General features: G+C 44.0%; 1 protein-coding gene across 3 annotated transcripts in view; it reads right to left on the minus strand.

Annotated features, from left to right (window-relative positions):
• Positions 1 to 26,364, minus strand: part of SYT16 (synaptotagmin 16) — a 100,477-nt gene that overhangs the window by 29,316 nt on the left and 44,797 nt on the right. The window contains exons 3-4 of one of the 3 annotated variants that reach the window (XM_056492880.1): positions 21,277 to 21,417; positions 9,732 to 10,331 (exon numbers count right to left, since the gene is read on the minus strand). In XM_056492880.1, the coding sequence (XP_056348855.1) occupies positions 9,732 to 10,260 (529 nt within the window). In that variant the 5' untranslated portion in view covers positions 10,261 to 10,331; positions 21,277 to 21,417. Of the gene's footprint in view, positions 1 to 9,731; positions 10,332 to 21,276; positions 21,451 to 26,364 lie in introns of all 3 variants that reach the window. The other 2 variants (XM_056492882.1, XM_056492881.1) reach the window with 2 other exon arrangements.

Here is a 26,364-nt window from a genome sequence, read left to right on the forward strand (position 1 = left end):
GGACAATATCAGCACATCTATGCATATTGCATGCACTCAGAGCATCCCAGGAGAACTCACTGCTGTGTTCTCTGCTTTTACAGAAGCAGTCACACAGGCCTGGCCTTAAAATTTTCATGATCAGGATGACAGAGAAGAGCAGTGATCTGCAACAGCTCCTACCTCAGCAAAACCTAGAACTGTGCAGGGAAACAAGAGCTTTTCTTTGGAAAACTGGGGAGGTTTGTGGCAAACAAGGGACTTGTTAACACTTCTCAGGAGAAGGAGGAACATTCTGCACAGGGAACACACAGCACCACACGTGGAGTTTCTATCAGTTCCCAGGGTCCAGCTCTGCAGTGGTTTTCAGGCTGGAGCCTTCTTGCAGCTCTTGCTGTCATCCACTTAAACTGGGAATTCAAACTGACACACAAAGTAAGGAGGAGGGCACCCAATCCAAGCCATTCCCTTAGATCCCAAATGTGCCAAAAAATGCTGGATAAACCCAAGCTTCTCCACACTGACAGGATACCCCTGACTAACCCCCACTGGCCATTTACTGCTGAGGGGGACTGCTCCTTGCACCATCCCTGTGTGCTTCACCCCTTCCTGCTAGGTCTAACAACCAGGGAATATTTGGTGTCCTGGGCTAAAGGTGATGTTTGCCCCTCTCTGCTGAGTGTCAACAGACAGTGCCCTGCTTTTGCCTCTCCATCTGTCCTCACTCCATGGCCAAACCAACCAGGAAGCTGCCCAAGGTGGGTTTATTTTGGTGTTTGCATGTGATGCAGGTGGAGATAATCACTGCTTGGAAGCCCTTGTACCAGGGGATATTTACAACAAAAATAATTTTTTAAGAAAAGAGAACAAAACAAAACAAAAAAAAAAAAAAAAAAAGGAGAATAATCAGTAAAAAAAGACAATTTTTGGCTCTCAACACCTCTATAGTGAAACAATACAGCAGTCAGAGCAATATACCCCAATTCTGCACACAGCTGTGCAAAGAAATAGAGGACTGCCCACAGAAAACAGCATGAGAACCAGCATATTTCCGTGTTGTTTCTTTCCTGCTCCCAAAATTGGATTTTAAAAATAGGAACATGGGATTCCACATCAAACTGGCTCTCACTGTGCTGCCTAAGGTTCTTCCACAGTGTAGGAAATGGCAGCCAAGATGCTGAACCACAATCATCCCTGATTTTCCCAATCACCTACTTTACATCTTACATGTGGAGCAAATATGAGTCAGGCTTCATTTATTCTCCTGGGTTCTGTTAGCACAGGATTTGTGTAGAAGTGGAAGGAAAAAAGAAGAGATTACACACTGTAGGAGACACTGCAAAGCCAGAAAAACCCCTGGTGTGGATGATGCAGTTACACCCTTGAGTCAGCCTGCAGCTCCCTGACCCTGAACTGTAGAGGTGTTGAGAGCCAAAAAACATATTTTTTTCCTGATTATTCTCCTTTTTGCTGTTTTGTTCTCTTTTCTTAAAAAAAAAAAAAAAAATCACCTTCTGTCAGCAGGTGTGTGACACCGAGGACACTGCAGGGCACAGGGGGGGCTGTGTGCTCTGGGCTGTGGGGCTGGGAATGCTCATGGGATCAGAAACTGAACAAACTGCTGGATGCCCATGACTGGTGAAGTAGAAAACACTGTCCTTTCCTTCCAACAAAAAAAAAAAAAAAAAAGAGCTTTCACCTCACCTGTATTATTTTTATGATGGTTTTCCTGGTAGTTTTCACACCACAATGAGTTGAATTCCTTCAGGTTACTCATCCATCATTTCTTCTATTTGTTTGTTTGGCTTGGACGTGAACTTTCTCTAATGTAAGGGAGTCAGTTCCTAAACTTCCTCCAGTAGTTTAAGGAAGTTTCTCTAGATTGGCACTCATTGCTTTCAGCTAGCAGAAATCAAACTGGAAACATCCAGAAAACTCAGGTCACTGGCTTTGCTCCCCTTTAAAGGAGTTTCACCACTCCACAGAGAGCCAGTGTATGCTCACACCATTCACAGCACCCAGCCAGCAGCTTCACACCCACAAGCCTTTGTTTGCTGATTAACAGTGTGGAAACGAACTCCCTCGAAAAGATATTTGTTTGGATTTGATACAGAAAACAACTGCACTGCAACAAGGCAGATATTTATTTTCCCACTGATTTTTCTAATTGGAACTTTGTTTGCTGCCAGAGGGTTGATTCAGCACAGTCCCCCTTTAGTGTAACACCACAGCACTCCTGGGAAAATCACCAGCTTTGGGAGCAGCAGTGGGTGGGGATGTGCTGCAGCAAGACTCACATCCCTCCAGGACTGAAGCTGTCACCCTAAAGGGACAATCCTGTCCTCCTGCTCTTCCAATCTCCCCTTTGTTTTGGTTTTTAGCAATCACATGGCCAACTCACCTGGTTCCAAAGCAGCAGGGAAGAGGCTTCTGGCTCTTGTTTGAAGCAAGAGGCTGGGCTGAGTCAACATACAGTGGCTTGCTCGTGATGCCAGGATTGGGAAGCAGCTCAGCTATGATGGGGAAGGATTCTCTGTCTCAGCTGCAGTTTCACATCAATTGCAAAACTCAGGCCCAAGGGTTTTGTAGCTACATTATTTATGGCAATAAGTCTAACCCCCAAACTGACCTCGAGACACGGAGCTCCAGCAAACCACAGGGCTCTCATTAATCCAAATTCAGGGCTTTCTCTCCAGCACCAGCCTCATTATTTGCTAGAGAAAACTCCCACAACAATTATTCTGTGTAGACTGTACAGGTTTGAATCCCTCTCAGCCTGAGGAGGGAAATTCCTCCAAACACCCAGCTTGTGGGGCAAATCCTCAAGAATCCCTCCAGGGATGCTCCATCTCACAGGGGGACTGAGCCCTTGAGTCAGAGTCATACCTGCCAGGACATGAGGGAGCTCTCAGGTGCTGCAATGATGTCATGAGAGCATCAGCTGTTTTCATGGCCATGGGAAGGGATTTTCTACAGATTTTGCTATGGACTGATTTAAGATCCAACCCAAATCCTCCTTATTGGTCTACAAATAGTTACTGATGAAGTGTCCCCAAGTCCATCTGTGGAAGCAGCATGAGAATCACACAAACAGCATCTGTGGAGGTACAGCCCAACCACACCCTCCTCATTACCTGCAAGATTCCCAAAGTCCAACAGTGACATTCCCTGTCTTTAAAACTACACAGTGTTACCTCCATGACTGTAATCTCCCTATTTGCTCCCATTGCAGAAAATTAATTTTCCCCTTGCCTACTAAAACCACTTGAGGAGTCTATGAGACCACTCAAAATGATGGCTGCTGGCACCAGGTCATTACAACACCCAAAAACTACCTGAGCACAAGGAAATCATATCCACACCCCTGTCTGGAAAAGGGTGGAGATCAACACCAGCTCACTTTTTGGCAGAGTGACCCCATCTTTTATAAGCTTACTTTATCTATTAATGTAATATATACATTGCATTAGTAATATTATTATGTATACAAGAGCAATCTTATTATATATACACTAGTAACATTGTTATATATATTTCATTAGTGGGTTTTGTGCTGTTAAGCATTGCAAAGAGGCCAGGAGGGAACAACTGCAACAGAAATGAAAATACACACACACACACACACACACCAAAAAAAATTTAAAAAAAGAAAGAAAAAAAGAAAAGAAAAAAAAAGACCAACAGTACTACTGTTTGTGTCAGCACAGAAATACTATGTTCCAGCTCTGCAGAGTGCTGCTAGTATTGCCTGCATGTAACCCCCACCACAACACAATGAGATCATTCACACCTGCCTGCCTGTAGTAGGAGAGGGAAGGTGAGGAGGCAGGGCTCCTAGGAGAGAGGCAGCATTTCCCAGATGCTGCCAAGATGCTGTTTATTGGTAAATGAAGTCTCTTGAGTGCTAAACAACCTTCCCAGAGGAAGATAGAGTCTCAACTGCCATATGGAGAGTGGGAAGAGGATGTCACTTAGCAAAAGTGGATCAGAAAATACATGCACAAACACACACACTCACACACAATTTGTTCTGTAACTGCACTGAATGGCAAAATCCATTTCATCCTCTCAGATAAATCCTTCTCTATACAGCTTATGCAACCTTCTGGATGACAAGAGCAGATGACAGGTGCTCCTGAGCAGAGCATCCTTCCCCATGCCCCCAGGGAGATGGGCACTGTCTGCCCACCAGACAAGGGACTTGGTGAAAACCCAAACCTCTGATCTCCTGAGGGCTTGCAAAGACACTGTGTCTAAAATCACTGACTGAGGGTGAACAGCAATGCTGACAGGCCCAAGGCAGAGCTGGCAATGGTACCACCTTTCAGAATTTGTGGTTTGAACTAGTTTGGTTTCACTTTCCCAGCTGTAAAGCTGACATGCCACAATCCACCCTCCTTTTGGGGCTGTTGTGCTCCCTCATCCCCACTCACATGTGACATCCTGCATGAGATCCCTTATAACTATAAAATCTGAAGGGACAGAACGGCAAAGGAATAATTTAAATACAAGTAGGAACACCGTGCCACCTTCCCAAGGACAAAAGTCTGTGCACAAACACTTTGAGTGGTTCTGAATTTCCCAGAGAGAAAGCATTCAATGCAAACTCACATCTGCACTTGAGAAAGCCACGGGCTTGTATCACATCCTTCAGAGAGCAGGTGCATGTCTCCAGTCACGTTTGTGCTTTGTCCCACTCCAGCTGACAGGAGTATTTTCTCTGAAGTGTTTTTGTCCACTGTCTGCCTTTGCTTTCATTCCCTTAGTCCTCGTGGTGGTATTGATTCAGTGTAGCCTCTTTAAATGTCCTTCTTGGAGTACAGGCACTGATTTTTATAGTGCTACATTCTGGCTAGAACACTGGCTGGCTCCATACTCAGACAGGTGATAAAATTCATAAACACTTCACTTCTCAATGTGGAGACTGGCCATCTATCTATTTTAGTCCCAGCTTCAAGCAGAAACTTAATTTATCACATAATCAACATCTTCTTCTTATGGGTATTCTTTGCTATATGGGTTTACAGGACCTAATGAAAACCTCACTTCTTGCCTAGGATTTCCTGTCTGTGTGAAGGGTCATTTACTGAGGTCAGCAGTGTTCATACAGAGCAGAAAGAATAATTTCCTTTACTACAGCAATTACTGGCAAAAATCAATGACCCCTGTTAAGCTGGAGGCCAAGGTAAGTAAATGCAATAGTGCTTTCCAGATTTAAAAATTCCCAAAGTCTCAGAGGTGTGCTTGCCCTCACACACATGCTGAGGAAAACCAGCCAGCCATGTAGACAGGGGTGTCACACTTCTGAGCATCCCAAGGACACAAAAATTATTTTAGTGCAGCTGAACTGCAGCCTTCAGCTGCCACTGAGGTTGTCCAGGTGATGGGGGAGAAAAAATCTCTAAGGGCTTGTTTGCAGTGGAAGTGCTGTGCTCACCTATCCATTACACCAGTGTTGTGAGCAGTGCCAGACAGCCTGGGAGATTCACCAGGGTGCAAAAATAGTTCAGCTCTCACTCTGAAGGCTCAGCTCTGCTGCTGTCTGTTCCCATGCCTTTTCAGTGTATGGTCACTTTGGCTTTTTGTTTGCAAAGGACAGCAGCCCTGAGGGAGAAGTGGGAAAAAGCCCCCTTGCTTCCACTGCACAGTCATTGCTGTTCTTCACTTTTTTCATTTTTGCTGGCTAAAGCCCCCTTGCTTCCACTGCACAGTCATTGCTGTTCTTCACTTTTTTCATTTTTGCTGGCTAAAGCCCCCTTGCTTCCACTGCACAGTCATTGCTGTTCTTCACTTTTTTCATTTTTGCTGGTTTTCCCCCTTTAGATCCATGTTGAGAAGCAGGGCTGCCCACCTCTACCCTTCTACTTGCAGTGCTTTCATACTTGCATACTTTCAGATGTGGTTTCTTGCTCCACTGTTTGTTGGTTTGGATTTTTTGTCTCAGTTCTTAAGCCAAATGTGCAGTGATGGATCTGGCAGCCACACTGCTGCCAGCCACCCCCAGTCAGCTGAGCAGCACCTCAGCCATGGGGGAATGCAAAGGCTGCTCTCTCCTGCTCTGCACTGAGACAGTTTCTCTGACACAAACACAGAGGTTAAGCAATGGACAAGGGCCTGAGAGAGCAAGTGCATCTGTTTCTGAAAAATTCACAGCTACAGGATTTGCCACTGGTGGCAGCAGTCTGCACACACAGAAGACTCTGCCTTGCCATCACTGACTTCTTAAGCCAAACACCTGGCACTGCAATATTTCCTGCTGAGCTACCTTCTCAGTATTAAACTGTGGATCAAAAGCATACAAAGTAAAAAAAAACCAAAACAAAACAATACAAAACAAAAAAACCACATTACCTTTTCCTTGCATTTGTTTGAAAACTTGCCACCACTTTACTACCATCATTTAATTACAGACCAGCACTGGGCAGCAGCCAAACCTGCACCCTATGATTAACTTGCCTTGGTATCTGATGGACATTTGACTGAAAAACCCAAGAATTTCATTGCTCAAACAATTGATTAGATCCCCAAGCCTAAAATAGGTTTAATAATAATATGTGTGCTGCTTCAGAGCCTAAGAAAATCTACTCTGGGAGCCAAGAAACATTTCCTAAGAGGCAAAAATGGGATCAAAATATATTTGATAAAAAGGAGAAGGAGTAATGATGGTTTTTAACTACAGTGTTTCATTTTAAGCATGCTGTCAGTTTAAGAGAAGGGAACATCTATTGAATTTTGTTTTGCATCTCTTTTAAAACAAAAGTATTTTCACCTAGGGCTGCAGGGCTTTTTCCCCCTAAACCAAATAAACTATATATTGGAATGACCTTGTAACAGGTTTCTGTGGCTCTTTAATCACCAGTGGCTGTTAAATGAAGCATATCTATTTTCTCTGTTACATTACTATTGGCAACCAGGTCTTCAGTAAGTGCCCAGAAATATTTCCATGGCAACAAAAAGCATTCAGCATTGCTACTGTTTTGTGCCAATTTAGCTTTAAAATATTCTATTGTGGAGAGAAATATGGTACATTAAATGAAATAAAGTCAAGATGGAATGTTCTGAAAAGAATACAGGGATAAACAGGAAACACGTATTTTGCAGAAATGGGGGGGAACTGCCAAATGGAAGGAAAAATGTTCAAAGCTCATTTTGATGCTACTGAACAGCTTTGCTGAATGTCAGCAAGTCCATGTGTCACTTACATTGTCACTTAGGGTTAGGTGAAAAGCTAACAGAAATAAGGATACCTCAAACATCTTCTCTTGATCATTTTAATCCATGACTGAAATTTTAAGTTGCCAGGGTATTACAGCCTCTCTGCATGTCTAGGTTACCATCAGAAGAGTTCACACTCTTGATGTTAGAGAATGAATCTAAAGGAAAAAGAGGAAATAAAGAGTTGAAAAATGAAATACAAAGAGCATGTGTGTTTTGGAAGTGAAAGTTCACTTAGAAGAGCGAAACGAGTTCTTCCACATCAAAGGGTCTGTGGAAGACATTTTGAAATCACAGTTCAGCACTTTCTCTCCCATTATACAACTTAGTTCTGAGAGAAAAAGGTATCAGTTCCCAGCCCTCTAACCCTCACCCAGGCAACTTTTGTGACTATGAAGTCTTGAGACCACTGGATGGCCCTTTGTGCAGCACATTGCAGAGATAAAAAGTCTGTCTGAGACCATTTGGAATGACACTCCCTAAGGTGCAAAAAGCTGTGCAATGGTCCCTGAAGTGCTTGCTGTGGAAGCAGAGAGCTCTAGCAAGCAGCACTGAAGGTGCTGGGAGCTCTGTGGCACCAGCCTTCTAATCCACAGTGGCTCCAGGAAGGTTAGGGAGGAGGAAAGCCAAAAAAAGAGAGTCAAACAGCAGCTTGATCAGCACCTGCTCTCATCTGGGAGAGGTGTCCAGAGGGACCCTCCCCTGAGCTGCAGGGATGGGTCACTCTGGATCTGTCTGTCACCCTGGTCCATCCCCCGCTCCTGAGAACCCTTTTTCTCAGATGTCCCTGCAGGTGACAAACAGCTCTGACAGGGACAGCAGTTCATTCCTGGGCCCCATTTCCCTGAGCGCTCCCACCCTCTGTGATGCCCAGGCACAGGAGGCTGCCCTAGGAATGATGCACTTGGCCCCTGGATTTGCTGTGAATTGCTTCAGCAGCCCCTCTGAGGCACAGGGGTGCAGGAGACAAGGTCATGCCCTAGGACAGCACTTGTCCAAGAGGATGCACAGCCCCAGCACTCCCTGGTGCCCTGCTCCATGACTTCTGTGCACACTCTGCTCACACAGGCCAAGCACACACAGCACACCCAGCACTGGCTCAGTGCCTGTGGACAAACCCTGGGGGCAGGACAATGCACAGACAATGTATGGGGTACCAGGAGGAAGGGGTTGGGCTCCAAGAGATACAACTCTGAGACCTTTAATCTGAGAACTGGCAATCTTTCATTTGGAATACGAAACAAGCAGTCCCAGTTTGGGAGGCAGAACAGCTAGACCAAAAGTGCTTTTTAATTATTTACTCCCTGGCCATAACAGAGTGAGAAATAGCAATAAAGAAAAGAGCTAATTTTACAGTCATTAAAGAGCACTGTCAAGGTTTATACCCTCCTGTTAAATACAAAAACAAACAGGCTGATCTTCCACAGCCTGCACAGAAAAGGCTAAATACGTAAGACTTCCCTAGAAGCCAAGAGTGAAGAAAAGCTCCTGGTCACAATAAAACAGACATTTTCAAGAGCATCTACCACCTGCTTAAAAGGAAAAAAAAAAAAGATATTTGAAGCCAAATTCTGTAGCTCCTCAGTGAGTCTCGAGTTCTTCATCAGCTCCGTATTGTAGAACCCAGTCCCTCCCATCATCTTTCCACCCTTATCCCCATTCCTAGGATGTTTGCAAAGAGCAAATTTATGCCAGCAAGACCCAAGGATGGTGTCAGCAGGACTGCAGCTTTCTGGGTGTAGCCCCCAGGAAACCTCCAGCCACACTTGTGGTGACATTGCGTGAGCACAAACCATGTGGCTGAAACTCAGTGCTGGGCACAACTGCCTGAAAACACTCCTGCTGTCATTTAAAGATCAGAAGTCATAGTTAGGCCTATTTTAAACTGAAAATATCAAACTCAGTTCTTTTTCCCATAATCTCCTGCCTGCTGTCTCTTCAGTCTTGTTTGAAAAGCCTGTGGGGGCGGTGGGAGGGGAGGAAAGTGATTTGGGAGCCTTTCATCCATAAAATCATGAGATATGGCTGGCTTTTTAGTGCAGCATTTCACAGCACATGGCACAGTAACATCTTGAGATTCCTGGCACAAAGGAACAAGGTTTGAGATTACATATGTATATATATATTACATATATATATATATATATATATATATATATATTTAATAGCAATGACGCAAAGGCAGATGGCTCTCAAAGCAAAGATTTAAGGCTAAACATTCCCTTTGAAGGGTCCTGCTACCAGAAACTCAACAGTGGGGGAAGCAAAACACTCCTTGCTACAGCAACAGGGCCTGATTGCCTTCTAAAACTCAGCATTTCACCCTGGAGATCTCCACTTCTTCCAATGAGATTAGTCTCACAAACGAGGGAAGAATTGGAAAGGTTAGATTTTTCTTTGGGATTTGGGGAGTTTTATTTTAGCTGTGGGAAACAGAGACAATGCAGAACGTAATGAGCAGATTAGCAACTAAATCAAATCAGCAGCAGAGAAGAAAGGGCTGGATCATGCAGTCAGGGAGCATGCCAGCTGCTTACCTGCCCAGCCTGCAGTGCCATTAGCAGTGTTTAAGGAGCCCCCCAAGCTGGGGCTGTGCTCATCACCTCCCATCCTCAAACAGGGCTCACCTTCTTCCTCAGCGATGGGAGGAAGCTGATGGAGAGGCTGGAGATCTTCACCCATCCAGCTGGATCCATTGGCTGCCAAGGACCTGCTGCTTTCAGCACACTGCCCTGCTGAGGTGCAGTTTTTAAGCTGTTTTTGTCTCTTTGAGCCCAAATCAGAGCCAAGATCAGGGCCTCCAATGTAACTGTCCTCTCTAGGGTAGAAATAGTCCTCGTCCCAAAGGTCCAGGTCTTGCTCATCATCTGACCCCTCAGAATAATCCTCATAAAGGCCTCCATTATTCTCCAAGTCCTGTGTCCTCTCTTCTGGCTTCCTTCCCACTCCACTCAAATTCAGCAGTGAGGCAGATATGGAGTCTCCTGCTTGCTGGATGGCTTCGTATATTTGAGACATCCAAGAAGACAGTGGCTGGAGGAAATTCTGAGCAGCCTCAGAAGCCATGTTCAACACTATGCCAGTGCCTGGTGATCAGTTGTTCAGCTTTGCCAGCATGTCACTTATAATTCAGGGAGCTACAGAATAAGCACCACAAGAAATTACTGTAAATTGCTTGTCCATCAACACCTGTCGACACACTATCTATGTAAGACATCTAGAACTGAGAGGGGGAAATGGAAAAAGCACTTCTACCCATTGAGAACACCACCAGAAACCCAGAAATGATGGACAAATTGCACACATTCCTGCAGAGATGGGGAATGCTTTTATTCAATTGCTAAACCTTAGATAAAAATAAGAACACAGAACCTTGGAACACAAGTGACTTTTTGAAGTGCACACACTCTGGTTACAGCTGTCAACAGAACTGGGGGGAAAAAAGGTACAAAACAACCTGCAATCAAAAATCTCAAATAACCCCCTGGCCCCAATTTCCTTAGCATTAACATGACCAGGTGAGAAAACTGAAAAGAGGTGAATTTGGGGAGAATGATGCTTTGAATGATGAAAATGAGAGGCCTAAAGCTTGCAGTAGCAGCCCATGGCAGACAAGTATCTCAAATTATTTGCTCCAAAAGAAAAGCTATAAAGAAACTCTCTCTGCCTGTAGCCCAGAGTTGTTTTGCCATTTGCAGAAATGAAGGAAAAAAAAAAAAAAAACAAAGCCAAAGAGAGGAGGTGTAATATTATAGGTACAAAATTACTGGGAGCAGAAGCAAGTTAACAAAAGCACTGGTGTCATCTCAATATGATGCTTTCTCAAAATTCATCTCAACTTTAAATAAAAACATAACTCACAGAAAGTTAACATGCCTTTTTGCCCAATATACATCTTCCCACATTATCACAAGACAGACATTCTTTTAGGAACTCTGAGAAGGAGAAACCTACAAATAGGATGATGGGTATAGGAAGAAAGAATTAAATAGGTGCACATTTTAGACTAAAAGACAACTAAAAAGAAGTTTCAAAATCAATATAAATGTCTTGCTGAATCGAGAGGGTTAAAAGTAATCAAAGTATAAAGGGGAAAATACAGTGTGACAGCAAGAAAATAAGCTCAGCAGGAATGTGAAATGATCTCCAGAGAAATGTAGTGGGAATCTCAGTATTGTAGATCTTTAAATGGGGCACAGACTAAGGAGATCCCACTTTGCTTGGTGAGCAGCTCTTTAAGACATGAGATCAGTGACTTAAGAGGACTTCAACTTGTAAAACACCTGTGCCAAATGATTTTGTTCAGTGATGTTGATTGATGCTGCAGACACTTCCAACAGGTTTATTGTCAGCTTTAGTGTGTGCTAAGAGTCGCAGCCCTAACAAGGCAGGAGATGAATGTGGGTTACTGAAGGCATTTTAAAAGCTGTGGCTGTCACAAAGTCCCTGGGCTCAGGCACACTCTGTTCCTGCAGTCTGGCAGCCTCCCGCCCTCAGCTCAGCCCCTGGCACACAGGTAAAGCTCCCTGCCACACATTAAATCTTTGGCAAGGAGCAGGCAGTGCCACAGCCTCACCTCCCAGGTGAGCTGTTCCCTTCACTGACTCTCCTCTTTCCATCCCTGCCTTTGGCAAAGCCTCTCTGCTTTGTGCAATTGATTTTCTCATAGGCCAAAAAAGATTACAGGCTCCAAACAACCCATTTGTAGATTGGGTACTGGTAAATCACAGAGAAGTCACTGGGGAGAGATGGCACTTTCAGCAGTGAGGTTCTCCCAGGCATGGAAGGAGATAAACTCTGGTGGATAAGTGCTCGATGCTGGATACATTTTTAACCTGTCATTTATTTACAGGCAAGAGCAAATGGATCTCTGGTTTATGATGAAAGGAGAACTTCACAGTGTCTCAGCAGCAAGATCCATGGCAGCAGTTGCCCTCAGAGGGATGCAGGCATCCAGAAGTGACAGCTAACTGATGGAGATAAAACATATGGGTGCTGAAATGCTCATCTGTTATAAAAATCAACAGAACATAGCCTTGTGATATTTGCATGGGGAATAATTAGCTCCTGTTGTTATTAGATTTTGGAGCTAACAGCTGATGGGTCCAGCAGAGCTATCCCACTTCTGGATGCTGTGGGTGGCTACAGCACAGACTGACACGGGGAGGTTGGTACCACAACCACAAACATGGAGGGAGTTTTCAATGCAGGATTTTGCTTCAGTAGGGGAAGTGAAGCAGTGATCTACAGCCACCTGCAGAGCTTGGATGTGGCCACTCAGTCATCTGAAGCAGCAAATGAAACTTGGGTGTGAATTTTCATGTAGCAAGCAGGTGCCTGTGTTCACATGCACAGCTCTACCCAAGACTGGGACATTTGCCTGGATTGAACCCTAGCAACCCCAACAAGTGGTTGGATTTCAGTTTGTAGACAGGTACTGATGTGTATTCCACCAAAAAATCTAAACCACTCTGCATTAACACCTGCAACTCACACATGCAACTTCCAACAAAATCATGCAACTCTACATAATCTCTAAAGACAAAAACAATGTCTTTTCCAGGGTGCCTGACTCTGGTTCACCTTTGCTTTGCTTTTCCTACCATCCTCTTACTAAAGGCTCCCCAGCCAGTGATATGCTGAACCACTGGGGTTCAGCTGAATTATAAATGGTTTATTTTTGTTCTTGCAGCAGATGGATAAAACGTGTAACAAGCTGCAGACAAGTTTAGGCGGGCAACGATTTTACAAACTCACCAGAGGATCAAAGGGGGCTGAGCTGTGCTCCAGGCTTGCTGTTTCCCAGGAGCTCTCTCCATTAATTAGGAGACACTGCTCTAACAGTGTGTTTATGATATATTTTACAACATGGCCTTTTTAACATAGCAGATTTTTACTTTTGATTTCTCCAACGGTTTTGACTTGCATAAAAAGAAGAAAGAAAAAAAAGCCTAAGAGAACTGAGAAAAGCATAAAGTGTGTGGGAAATAAAAAAATCCATTTCTTTTTAAAAGTATTCAAACAAGAGAGAGGAAAAAAGCAGTTTAGCAAATTTACTTCAAGTTCCATCTTCTAAAACCACCCATAAGAATTTTCACACCAAATCACATGCTAAACTCAAAGTAGTTAGGGGTGTTTTTTTCCTCTCCTGGAAAATCAGATAACTAAAAGGATCAATGTTAAATCTCTCACAGAAACCATCATAACCTTTCCTGCAATCTATATTCCCTTGTCTTGATAGGATCATTATTCCCAAGAAGCATTCCCATTGAGAGGTACAATTACTATATTGCTAAAAAAAGTAGACTATTACCAGAATTTGAAGCACAACCACAATGCAGAGGTTTGTAATATTACCAAAATGTCTTCAATCTTCTTGATAGGTGGGTTCCTAAAAAAAGTGCCATCACTTGTGCATTTCTTAATGTTTCCCTTATTCAAGCTGTTGCAGAGTGTAGGCACAAACTTCCTTTTCTTCAGTCACTTTTTGTGTGGCCCTTGGAAAAGTTTTCTATCAAACTCCTCCATTAGAGGCAGGACACAGGTTGAAAATGGATTATAACCATGAGCAGGAGTTTTATCTGTGTGCATCTCTGAGAAGAGCAATGTGACTGACCCAGAATGAAGTTCTGCTCCAAGTTTAGGAGGAAAACCTAAAACAAGGTGAGAATCTAAGCTGATGCCAGAATATCAAGGATCTGTGCAAAAGGTAAGGCTGTTCATAGAAGGAGGAAATAAGGCTCAGAGAGAGAAGATTTTTTTGAGCTACTGAAAACTGTAATGAGCCTGATCCTCCTTTCAGCATAGAACCCAATTAAAATAGATATTTAAACTAGCAGAGGGTAGATCAGAAATGCACTCAGATGAAGGCAGGCAGCAGCAGCACTGGGCCAAGAAATCCTCAATTCTGGTGGGAAAAATCTGGACTCTGCTCCTCTTGTAGCTGCCAGAATTGTATCTGACAAGATGCTTGCAAAGCCCTTGCACTCTCACCAAACATTACTATGATGAAAATGTATTTCCAGCCAAAATTGTCACAGTGCCAGGCCCAGCCTGTGCACTTGAAACTGCTCAGAGGGTTGGAGCCTCTTGCAGAAGTGTGATGAGGTAAGTTCACAGACAGTGCATCAGCTCTGAGCATCACTGCTGACCAAACTTCCCTAAGGTAAAAACAAAACAGAAATACAGAACATCTGGTACTTTTTGGCCTATTCTGTGCTATAAAACTGCTATTTATGTGGTTGAATTTAACACACACACAAAAGATAAAAGAGAGACACTTTCCAAGTGATTATGTGCTCTGCGATAATAGTTTTCAGCTGGTGAATCAGAAACTCCAGGGCACTGAAGGAAAAATCTAATGCTTTATGCCAATAAATTAGGCACATCTCATTGGAATCAACACTGCAATAAACTCAGTGCTGCAGAGCACTGGTCCTGCAAGGCCCAGAATGAGGAGAAAACAAGGATGAGCTCAGGCAGGCAGCAGTGTACCCGGCTGCACGGGCTCAGCCCACGCACAGGAAGCCTGCAGACTTATCTCTCACTCCCAAATCATCTCATGTCTTTGCTGATGCTGTGCCAAATTAGTTGTAAAAATTGATACCCAAATGACAAAAGTGGTTTTGATCAGGATATTTAGCCCCATGTTGTCTCCTACTTTCTTTCCTTTGTTCATGCTCTCCTTTTGTCAATAACAATGGCAAACAAAATTACTGATCTTCTCTGCTTCAGTGGGATGGGGAGAAAAGGAAAGAGGTAGAAGGAAAAAAAGGAATTATGCAAATGTGACATTTATGGTTCAGAATCGTGGAGCTTTTTTCAAGAAACCCAGGTCTCTCCATCATAGAGTATGTGATGACAAATTCAAGAAAAAAAAAAAAAAAAAAAAAAAACCTGTTCTTGGAAGACCAGGATTCAAATATTGTGCTCAGAAGCTCCAACAGCAACAGGGCTGAGGAGCTGATGGTGATTTCCTATACTGACCTCTTCATAACTCTGTTTTTGCCTAAACTGTGAGAACTACTGAAATCAGAGGTGTGCTCATCTCATGTAAGTCCAGGGCACCCAGAAAGCAGAGGATCTGTGACTGCACAGATAGATATTATTGCCACAGATAGATATTATTCATGCAAAACATGGGGCAATTTTCAGGAAAGAGAAAATGGCAACACCTCCCTGGCCATAATATTTGGGTTGGATATTCAGGCAAGCCAGATTCTGACTTGGCACTGATGTTAAATCCAGAGTCACTCCACTGAAGGCAGTCACATCCTTCAAATCAAAATAAAGCCCTTTGCATTTAAAGAGCTGATTGTCACCAGAGGCACAAAAAAACCCCTAATGTTCCATGCCAAATGGTTGTTCAAAAAGCAGCAATGAATAACTTCATTTATACTTCTCCAGCCGAGGGTTACATAAAGGGCACAAAGAAATTCACAAATCACTGGAGTATTAGGGAAGTGGTGTTAGTAGTGGAAACTGTGCTCTTTCAGGCTGAAAGAGTGAGAAACATCTGTAATTACTGGATTAGGGGAATGAATGAAGGAACCTGCAGTCAGAAATTACAGCAAGTTCTGTAATTGAGCTGCTGCCATTTGTCAGCTTGCATGAAGGCAGAATAGCCAAAAGGAAATCACAAGCTCAAAAGGCTGGAGAAACACCAGCTTCCACCACCACTGCACCCCACCCACCTGTGCTGCTCCCTGGGGCAGATCCCACCCCAGCCTGCAGCAAGTGAACAAACCAGGGTCAATCAGAGCAATTACTTGCCTGGAAATTAGCAGTGGGAGAGCATGTCTAGCTGTTTAACAAAATGAAGTTATTTTAGAAACATTTAGAGGAGTCACCCAGTTCCTGTTACTCCTTCCCCCACGCACACACTCCATCCTCACAGAGCCTGTGGGAATTGCTCTGTGGGGACCACCAAGAGCAGACAGTGCTGTTTGGGAGACAAAAAACACTGGGGGTGATTCCTCTTTGTGTGGTCCATCTTTGTGTGCACACATGGCTGGGTCTGTGGCTCCCATCTCCTCTCACTTCCAAGTCAAGCACCACTCCAGCCAGAAATTCTGGAAGGCTGAGGGAAAAACTGGGAAAAACAGACCTAGACTCGAGGGATTTGAAGGAATTTGGAGCAACAGATCTGAGTAAATTAACACAGGGATTGCCCCCTCAGCTACTCTAATCCTTCATTTAATTCAGCTTGTTGCAAACCAGGCTCTCCAACCTCTAGGGCAGGCACCAGTAGCAGCACTCACTGTCCCATGGCCAGCCACTCTTCCTACGTGCCTCTATTGAAGTAGTTGAGAGAAAAAAAATTTAGAAGAGCAGCTTCGTCTGGGCACTGAGAAACTTCCCTTTCACAAGCTTCTCTCCTTCCTGCCACTGCTTAGTCAAGGAATCTGAGCTTCAAACCTCAGCCTGGGGACAGAAACAACCTCAGGTTCACTCTCAATCTTCCCTTGCCAAGGACAGTGGAGCTACTGGGGACTCAGCATCAGAGTTTAAAGGACCAACCACTACTCTGTTTCTTTGGAGAAGTACACCCCTGGGTTTTCCACAGCTTTGGAGGAGGCCAGACTGGTGCTGTCACACTTCCCCACGTTTCTTATTTCTAAACATGAATCTCTGCCTCTGCTGCATGTGACAGCCCCACTCACTGCATGTGATGGGTGCCCAGGGCAGCACTGGCAGCAAAAGGCAGCACTGCTAACATTCCAGCCCTTGGTGAGTGCTCGAGGTGTTGATGCTTTCCTTAAAGCCTTGGCTATGGGAGATGAGTGGTTTATATAAGAACTGCATCTCCATTTATTTATTTTAAGTGTGCAGCTAGCCCCAGAGGCTGGAACAGTGGCTGTGCAGAACAGCTTGAGAACATGAACTGAAAGTGTTCTTGAGGCTGATAAAACAGAAGGAAAAATGAAAGAAAAAAATAAAATCTTCCTTCAAACCTCATCACATTTATGCTGTTTACACACATCAAGAGTGCATCTTTAACAAGTGTTCAAGGCAAGGCACAACAGGAATATTTCCATATAAAGCCCAGTGTACTAAGCTACAATTTCTTTCCCAGTCTCAAGCCACATCATTATGAAAAGATGACAGTGTAGAACGTAGAGGGCCCTTCACTCCCTTGAGCCACAGCACTGAAGCATGTGTTGGTTACAGCTCTTTACACAGAGGTTTGCCCAGCATTGTCACATGTCTCTGTGGAATTCACTTCACACGTTGAACTTTTGAAGCAAAGGGCTCCCCAACATTATAGACACCATGCATAGGAACATCACCACCTCCTGCTGGTCCCAAAATTCACAATACAGATTGGGACACCAAACCATCACAGCATCAAAAGGTCTCACATGAGACCTCACTGACTTCTCCCAAGCCTCTGCTCAAGGCAAGATCCTCCTTCCTTGTGTGGAGAGAGGATCCAAGGGCCCATTTACCATACACACTCCCCCAGTGCCTGAAACACCACCAGTGCTGTGAAGCACCACTCCAGCTATCTCTAAAGGTATGGCAGTTAATCTTCCCCTCACTTAGGAGCTCTGCACTGACCCATATATGACCCATATAAAGGCTCTGCATCACTCCAGAAAGACCAGGACTGCTTCATGCCACCACCTCTTCCTTCTGCACATGCTTGGGCTTGATATGTTCTGTGCCACCTTCCTGCCAGGTATGGGGTTACCAGCTTCTCTACCTTTGCAGCCTGCTCTGAGCTCTCCCCTGCAGTGCCAAGTGCATCCTAAATACAGGCTGGCTGTGTCCAGATGAGCTCCAGCCCTCCCAGTGAAGGGAGTCCTGCAGCTGAGTGAGAGGAAACCAGGGCAGCACATCCCTGCTCGAGAGATGGACTCTTCATTAAGATCAACAAGCCAGGCAAGAACAGGATCCATAGAAGTCTAAAGTACCAAAAATCTGCCAAACATTTTGTCCCAGTAATTAAGAGTATTTGCCCTGAAGTCTCCTGAAAGGTTTTCAATGAAATCTTCATTTTCACAATGATCTTTTCTTTATCTTTGTCCCCCCGTAGAGACACAAACAGTGCAATTAAAATTAAATCAGGAACAAACCAGCCAGATGTATCCTAGAGCCATGGTGATGGGAACACCTATTTCATTCTGACACTTGCCTTGTTCTGAGGCCAGGCTCTATACAGGAAAGCAAAAACAACAACAAAAAAGAGGCTCTGACATTTTACAGTACATTTTCTAAATGTCACCCTGCACACCTGCAAAGGAGACAGATAAGCTCATGTTTCGCTACCAATTCCCTTCTTCATTGGTGGACAACTCAAAACTCCAAGGATCCAAGGTCAAGAGGAGCAGCTCATGCCCTGAACCCATACACCCCCACCCAGGACACAGCTTTCATTCACCTCTGCTCTTGCCTGTGGTGGATCATTCCATAGCAGATGTCACAGTCATGCAAAATTCCTGCTCTCTTATTTAGATAGATACGTTCTAAGCACTCGTAATTCCAGGTGTGGAAAAATCTTTCCCCAGTTTGAGTGCTTAGAACTGGGAAGAGCAACCATTAGTGGGCTGCATGTTAAAGAGCACCACAGTCCTTGGAATCAGGATCTCCTTGCAACATGCACAGCTCAGAAGAAAAATGCTGAAAAGAAGAAAAGTTGATGCTAACCAATGAAGTGCATGTTCTAAACGCTCCCCATCCTGCTCCTTCCTACTCAGCAAAGCCAGATTCTGAATTTGAAGCAAACTCTTGCTTGTCAACACTCCTCTTGGGAGAGCTCCCTCAGAGTGCTGGAACAGCCTTCCCTGGCTTCCCTGCCCAAGCTCAGCCTCCAGGTTTCTACAGTCGCCATATGACACACTGAGTTAGCCCAGGGTTTAATATATTCCCTCATGCTGCTGTCCTTTAAAAGCACTGGCATTTCCTACACACAGATTCCATATTGACTTTACAAGTACCAAGACACCACGGTGAAATTTAAACTAAATATAGAGGTGATATTTTTAAATAACTCTCAGCTCCAACTCGCCAAGCTGATTTTATTTGAACGGAAAAAGCAGACTCCAGCTTTAAGCTTCCATTGTAATTAATGATTACAACACATTCCTCTGCCGTATCAGATTTAGCACCTCATTAATGTATGTGGTATTTTTCTTGCATGGCACAGCTGTAGTTAAAGTTGACTTAGTGTTTCCATTATAAGCCCATGTTTTCAAAGGTTTATCACTCAGACACATGAGATTTAGTCTGAAATGAAAATTGCAGAGAGTGTCAGCTGGGAAGCAATTTCTTGTCCTTCAAAATCTGGAAGCAACAAACACTAAAAAAAAAAAAAGCAAGCCACTCTGTTTATTAATAATTCACATTTTAAAAAGCATTGCAAATACATGTTTACATGATAGCCTGTGACAGCTCCATAGAATGTCAACACCCACACGCTCCTGGGAGATGTGTCATCTTAAAAACTGAAATAAAAGCCACATTTTTACACCACTTGATGGGAGGCGAAGAGAAGGGGAAAAAGACTTAAAAATAATATCGATGAAGGAAACTTATTAAAAAACCCCATAGTCTTTGTTTAGAAACACTGAAGTTAGGACTTTCAGTCGAGAGGGGTGTGGGTGGGAATAATTTCAAGTACCATTTGTACTTGTACCTTTTTGGTGCCTGTCCCTGGCTCAATAATGAGTTTAGCAAGAATTAGTCCCACTGAGTTCCTACCACAGATGGCATCCAAGCCTTCAACTGTCCATGAGCTCTGGAGTCTCAAGGTACAACCAGATCATGTCCTTTGCAACAGCCACACAGGCAAAATGAACAACAAAATAACGTTGCACGAGCTCTGCGTTTTGGGATTGTGTTCTTCTGCCACTGGATTTAAGACTGAGCCATTGAGAAGCAGACCTTTCAGCTGGGAGGCTTCTGAAGCCTCTTCTTGGCTGACTGTCTCAGCGATTATACACTTATGACATGCAAATTTACAAACAATTACAGGAAGAAATTACCAAATTCGCAGTTGCCAACATTACCAGAATGGATGCATTTTTGATGGATGAGAAAAATTAAAATGTTCTTTTTCTAAACAGTAAAATTCCCAGCTGTTTTGACTCCAGGACTCAAGGGTTTGCCCAAGACATGATGTTTCCAGAACACAAGAAACACATGGAGTGTAATAGCTACTACAAGGAAACCAGGACAAGTCCTTCGTGAGCAGAAAGGCGCAGTTGTTACTCTGAAACACTCACATTTTGCTCCTCACTGGATAAACAAAACACTCCCACAACAGAGTAGGGACTGTGCTTCTTTCCCCAGTGCTGACTTTCATTTTTCAAGGCATTACTGCAGAAAACAAGGACAGCGAGAATATGGTAGCAATCACATATCCTTATGATGAAATTTGGGAAGTTATTAACCAAAACCTTACTGTTTTCCTGTAAAGGTTTTGAAATCAAAACCAGTGAAAGACTCCAAGTCAGAAGGACAATTTAGTAGGAAAAAAAGAGAAAAAATAAAACACATGCGATAATACAAAAGAAAAATCACTGACAGAGTCAGAATTCAACCTGACACCCTGCTAGGTAGGGTGGTGGTAGCAGTCTGGATGAAGTGGTTTTGGTGAAGCAGTGATCCTGGTAGCTCTTGTCCTCTGGAAACCAGTGGGTAAGGGCTGCTTTGGTGTTCCAAATCTCATTTTTTATCAAGGTAGGAAAGGCTTGGCTCCTCCCCCTGGGTGGAGCATCTCCCGATGGGATGATGTAATTTTATCAGTCATGCAGTTGACTCACTGGCCCCTTAACAGGAGATATCTTCCCAGAGGAAGGATGGGTCGTAGGAAAGATAAAAGCAGATGGGGCAATGTTCTTTAACAGATGGCCCATTAGCAGAGGATATCTCCCACAGAGATATGAATCACTGCCCCACCTGGTTTCAGCAGATGGTGATAGAATACAGACTTTTGGGCATATTTTTACATTGTAACCTAGGACATTTCCACTCAAACAACCTGAGCGAAAGCCAAGTGGGTCTGTGTCTGTCCTCCCAGCTATCAAAGCCTCCAGAAGACTCAGTACATCAAAGGCAGTGAAATACTGGGACACTCACCAAGGTCTTCATGAGCTCTGGACTTTTCTTCACAGTGTTTTCTTCTCCCTTGCTGTTCCAGGCATGGGAGCCCACCACTCTGTTCACAGCAGAGCTTCTTGTTGATGAAGAGGACTGCAGGGAGGATAATGAAGGCTCCAACTGCAGACAAAGAACTAGTGGAGTCAGGAGTAACTAAGAACAGAAAGTAAAAAAAAATAAAAAAATAAAAAAAAAAAAAAAAAAAAGAATTGTCGGCACAACCAGGAAAAAACTGCCTAGGGAAAGATGTGGTTTAAGCACAGCTGTATCCATGGTTCTGCTTCCCCATCCTCTCTGCAGAAGAAATCCAGCAGAATTTGGGCTTGGATTCAACATCCATTTAACATATTGATCTGGTCTACTAAGAATGTACATGACACGGACTTGGTTCCAATCAAGGTTTTCATTTCTGTCATAGCATGAATTTCAGCACTGGGAAGACACCAAGTGATTTTAGTAAATTTTGGTAGGAAAGCAGAATTCTATGAGTTCCAAGAGAGGCACTCTCCATCTGTACTACAACAAGGATCCAGCAAAGAAAGGGTAGCTGGTCATTAAGGCCCCAGCACTTTATGCAATTTATGTATTTTCTTTAAAGCAATCAGATTACACATAATGGTACTCACTAACTTCATTGCATTTACTAAGAACCAGGTTAATGTATAGCCTATGATCCTCATTCAACTGCTACTTTACCCTTAAGTAAGAAGTAAATTACCGTACTACATAATTGCCATTATTTTCTGGAGGAAAAAAAAAAATCAGCCTGCAGCTGAGGAAATTCAGTTTAGCTCCTCAAGTGTCAGGTTTGGCCACAGGTAATGAGCACAGTAGTTTTGCCCTAGCTGGTGTCCCAGCCCTGTACATCAACATCCCTATGTCAAACTATAAAGAAACAGATTTCAATTTATCATGTTCTGCCTGTACCACTGGGTCTGCAACAAACCACAGGCGCCAGCAAAAAGCTTTTAAAGCCATTTCACCTCTCTCACACATATCAAAATGCCAAAACAAGGGACAAACACTACATACATCACTTGATGTGGGTGGCAAGGGCACATGTGTCAAAAACTTCCAGTGTCATCTGCAAAAAAAAAATTGGCTTGTTACTCTGGTAATTACTTCACCAGGAAGGGGTGAAGTTCAGCTGCTCAATGCAAGTCAAAGACCCCATAAAAATGAAACATCAGCAGCATCAGTGGCACACCAGGGATGCCTGTGATTACAAAGCTGCAGCTCACAGATGAGATAAGCAGCATGAAAGGATGTAAACAGAGCCAGCCCTGCCTCTGGAACATCCAACAGGGAATTTATAAGGCTTGACTCAGCAAAAGACTTGGGCTAGAAGAGCTACACTGTCCCCAGTTACAGCCTTGATAGTGCAACCTATGACTGCTAACAAGGGGATTTAAAAAACTTAAATACAAGCCAGCATGTCTCAACAGGAAATAAAAATCACCAATGTATAGAAGCAGCCCACATGCAAAACAAATGAGTTGCTGGGACTGAACCCAGAGGAATATGTGTTACACAAACTCTGGAGGTGGTTCTGACCTTCCTCATCCCAGCCTGAGGAAGTAACAGAAATATTCACTGAATCACAGCAGCTTAAATGACAGCAAGGTGAAGTCTACACTTTCATTGCTCTGTTCTGCATGGGCACAGAAAATTCACAGAATCACGGAATGGTTTGGGTTGGAAGGCTCTTTAAAGACCACCTAGTTCCAATCCTCCTGGTATGGACAGGGACAGCTTCCCCCAGGATGCTCAGAGCCCACCCCAAGCTGTCCTTGAGCCTGCCAGCACTGCAAGTTGCTGCCATATCTTCCCCAGATAATTTGGCTGGCACATCTCAGATCCATTTTCCCCTCACACCTCAGCCCAGGGAGCAGGGCTGGGGATGTGAGGGTGGCTGAGTGAGACATTGGCTCTGGCTATTTTCAGCTGCTGAAGTCACCACTAAATGGCTGCTGGAGCCAAGGATAAATCAAAGGAGGTGAGTATAAATCAGAGTAGCCATAACCCCAGAATATACATGAAAGCCTGGCTGCATCCCATCACTGACTTGCCCTCTTCTTGAGAATAAGCAGGAGAAAGGATAATGCTCTACCTCATACATAAAACATATGGGATCACTCAGCACACAAAAGGATGTGTGCAGCAAGGACACCACTGTTACCATTTATTTTATTTCATAAAAATCTCAGTGAGCCCAAGGAGACACCAGGGTTTCCCCTTCTCAGACTGGGCACAAGCAAACCACCAGTATTTTTAAATATAAATTATTCAATACTTGCTCTCAAACACTACACAACACCTAGCTGGAGAAAATCCTCAAAGTGTCCCTTTTCCCCAACAGACCTTCAAATATCTTGCAAAATCCCAGAAGAAAAAACAGATCTTTCACTAGACAGGCATCCTGAAGAAAAGCTTGGAGACAAATGATCACCTTCTATATGTTTCTTCTAAAGTAACTCAGGCTGGCACAATTGTGTTATTGCCCTTCTAATTCTTGTTTCCTGGTCAGATACAGAGGAATGACAGAGTAGCAGCTCAGTGATATAGGACTTGGGACAACTCTTACAGCTTCTCCTACTCCTTGGGGCAAAAATATAAAAGGCACCACCTATCAGAGCTCACCAAAGGCCTAGCATCAGCTTCCAGGAGGAAGTTTTTAAAGCCAAGTACTAAAGATGTCCAAATAGAGGCAAAATTTTTGGGAAGACAAGCAAGGAGGGACTGCACAGACTCTTCCTGCATGGAAAAGAGCATCAGCCATCTACCAACAAGACCTCAGATCCCTCACCTGCTTTCTGTGCAGGCACCAAGCAACTCTCTTATCTCACCTAAAGATGGCCAGGAGGTGGCTCGGACTTCTACAGTACAAGACTGCTCATGTACTCTGTCCCATGGCTTTATGCACAAGTTTCCTCTTTTCTCAACCACAATATTCATGCCAGATTCCAGAAGTTTGTGCCACAATGCCTGTGAGGGAGGGCTGAATTTGCCCCTGAGCACTGCCTCACACACTGCACTGGCTCCAGCTGGAAGCTCAAATCCCTCTGGAGGGGGGCATGCTGGATATTTGCTTTTCCATCATCCAAAGGAGAACATGCTGCACCTGCACACAGTCCTGGTCACACCTCCCAGCTCTCCTCCCAGCCCTCAGCTGAAAGGATTTCTCTGCAGATTTGAAACTCCAAAATAAGGCTGTGCCTGGGAAATGTCTGTAAAACTGATGAGGAGCAAGGCTCTGTTCTGGCTTGTGGTGGCTGTCTGGACCTGAGAGGTGCTGAGGAGCAAAAGTAGCAGAAATGCACACACATCCCTTGGGCTGCATCATTGCTGGAATGTGTCACTGTCTTGGGTTGCAATACAGGATGTGACCAGAAATGTGAATTCTGTCCCCATCTGTTAAACCAGGTGGGGCAGTGACCCTGATCTCCTGGCACACATTATCTGCTCATGGGCCATCTTTAAACCAGCTGGGACAATCATCTTTATCTTTCCCACAACCCATCCTCCCTCCAGGAAGATATCATCTGCTGCTGGGCAATTCAGTCCCAGTGCATGACTGATAAAATTCCATCATCCCACTGGGAGATGCTCCAGCCAGGGGAGCAGCCAAGCCTTTCCTACCCAGATAAAACTGAGATTTTGGACACCAAGGCACCTTCTTTCCACTGGATTCCAGAGGAAAGCCAGACCTTTCCACATCATCCCTGCACCTTCAGAGGAAACTGCACCTTCTCCAGGAGCACTGCTCCAGCTGAACCACATCTGCCCCTGCAGGAGGATGCAGCCACCATTGAATGGGACTGTGCCAACACCCTGACTGACTGACGGGTGTCAGCTTGGATTCTGACTCTGGCAGGGTTGGGATTGTTCTTTGTAATACTGCATTTCTATTTTAATTTTCCTAGTAAAAACTGTTATTCCTAATTTCCATATCTTTGCCTGAGAGTCCCTTAATTTCAAAATTATAATAATTTGGAGGGAGGGGGTTTACATTCTCCATTTCAAGGAGAAGCTTCTGCCTTTATTGGCAGATATCTGTCCTTCAAACCAAGACAGTCACATAGGTGAAATGTCCATCCTCACACCAATGGATGACAGGCTGTTCCTGGAGAGAGAAAATGTGCCACAGTGAGGCACCTGACTCTTAGTCCAAGCCCTGGGACCACATGCTTTGGGACATGAACATTCAGCCAGAATTCTCCCACATTTACCCATTTTTAAGCCAAGAAATTAATGCCATAGACACCTTTGTGCCACAGTGGGTGTACTTGTTCTGCTGCTCTGGTTGAGTGCTCAAGGCAAGAAATGGGGTTTGTGTTCCTGACTGGTTGAGACCACACAGCTGTTCAGACTCCTTGCCCACTGTTCAAGAACAAACCAGTGTGAAGGGCCCCAAGGTAGAAAACAGATCAGAAATGGAGGTGAGGTCAACAGAAAAAAATCAGAGTGCATAGGGAGCACAAGGCACTATAATGCAATTCCTGCTCCAACCTCTCCCCAAAGCCACATTCACACTACAAGATGACTTCAGGGAGTTTGTCCAGCAGAACAAGAGAGAAGTGTTGGCAAGAGTTTTGCATGCACTGAATCTAGCTGGGTTTTGGGTTTGTACCCAGCCTGTAGCTGGTTTCATGCCAATCCTGCTACCAGACCTGGCCTCTCCTGATGGACCAGGGCAATGAACACAATAAGTTCCACAGTAAATTCATTTGGAAAGTCTGCAACTAACAAGATCTTAATCCATTCTGCTGTGCAAGGGTTAAATTCTGCATAAAATACTATTCCAGACAATAGTTCTTTAATTTCATTTGATACCAAACTTCCTGAAAAAGGAATGTTTACTGGTACTTTTTAATTATGAAAAAAAAAAAAAAAAAAAAGAAACCATAAATTGTCTGTTTTGCTGTCTGTGCTAATTACATTTCATTATATATTTGGAGTAAGCTATGATTTTCCTGCTGGTTCCCATGACATTTTTCATTATCAGGCACTAATTGTCTAGCATGCACACTGCATTGTGAACCAAGTAGGCTGGTGCGTGGGCAGAAG

Source organism: Oenanthe melanoleuca, chromosome 5 (genome assembly GCF_029582105.1).
Source record: "Oenanthe melanoleuca isolate GR-GAL-2019-014 chromosome 5, OMel1.0, whole genome shotgun sequence".
NCBI classification, from domain to species: domain Eukaryota; kingdom Metazoa; phylum Chordata; class Aves; order Passeriformes; family Muscicapidae; genus Oenanthe; species Oenanthe melanoleuca.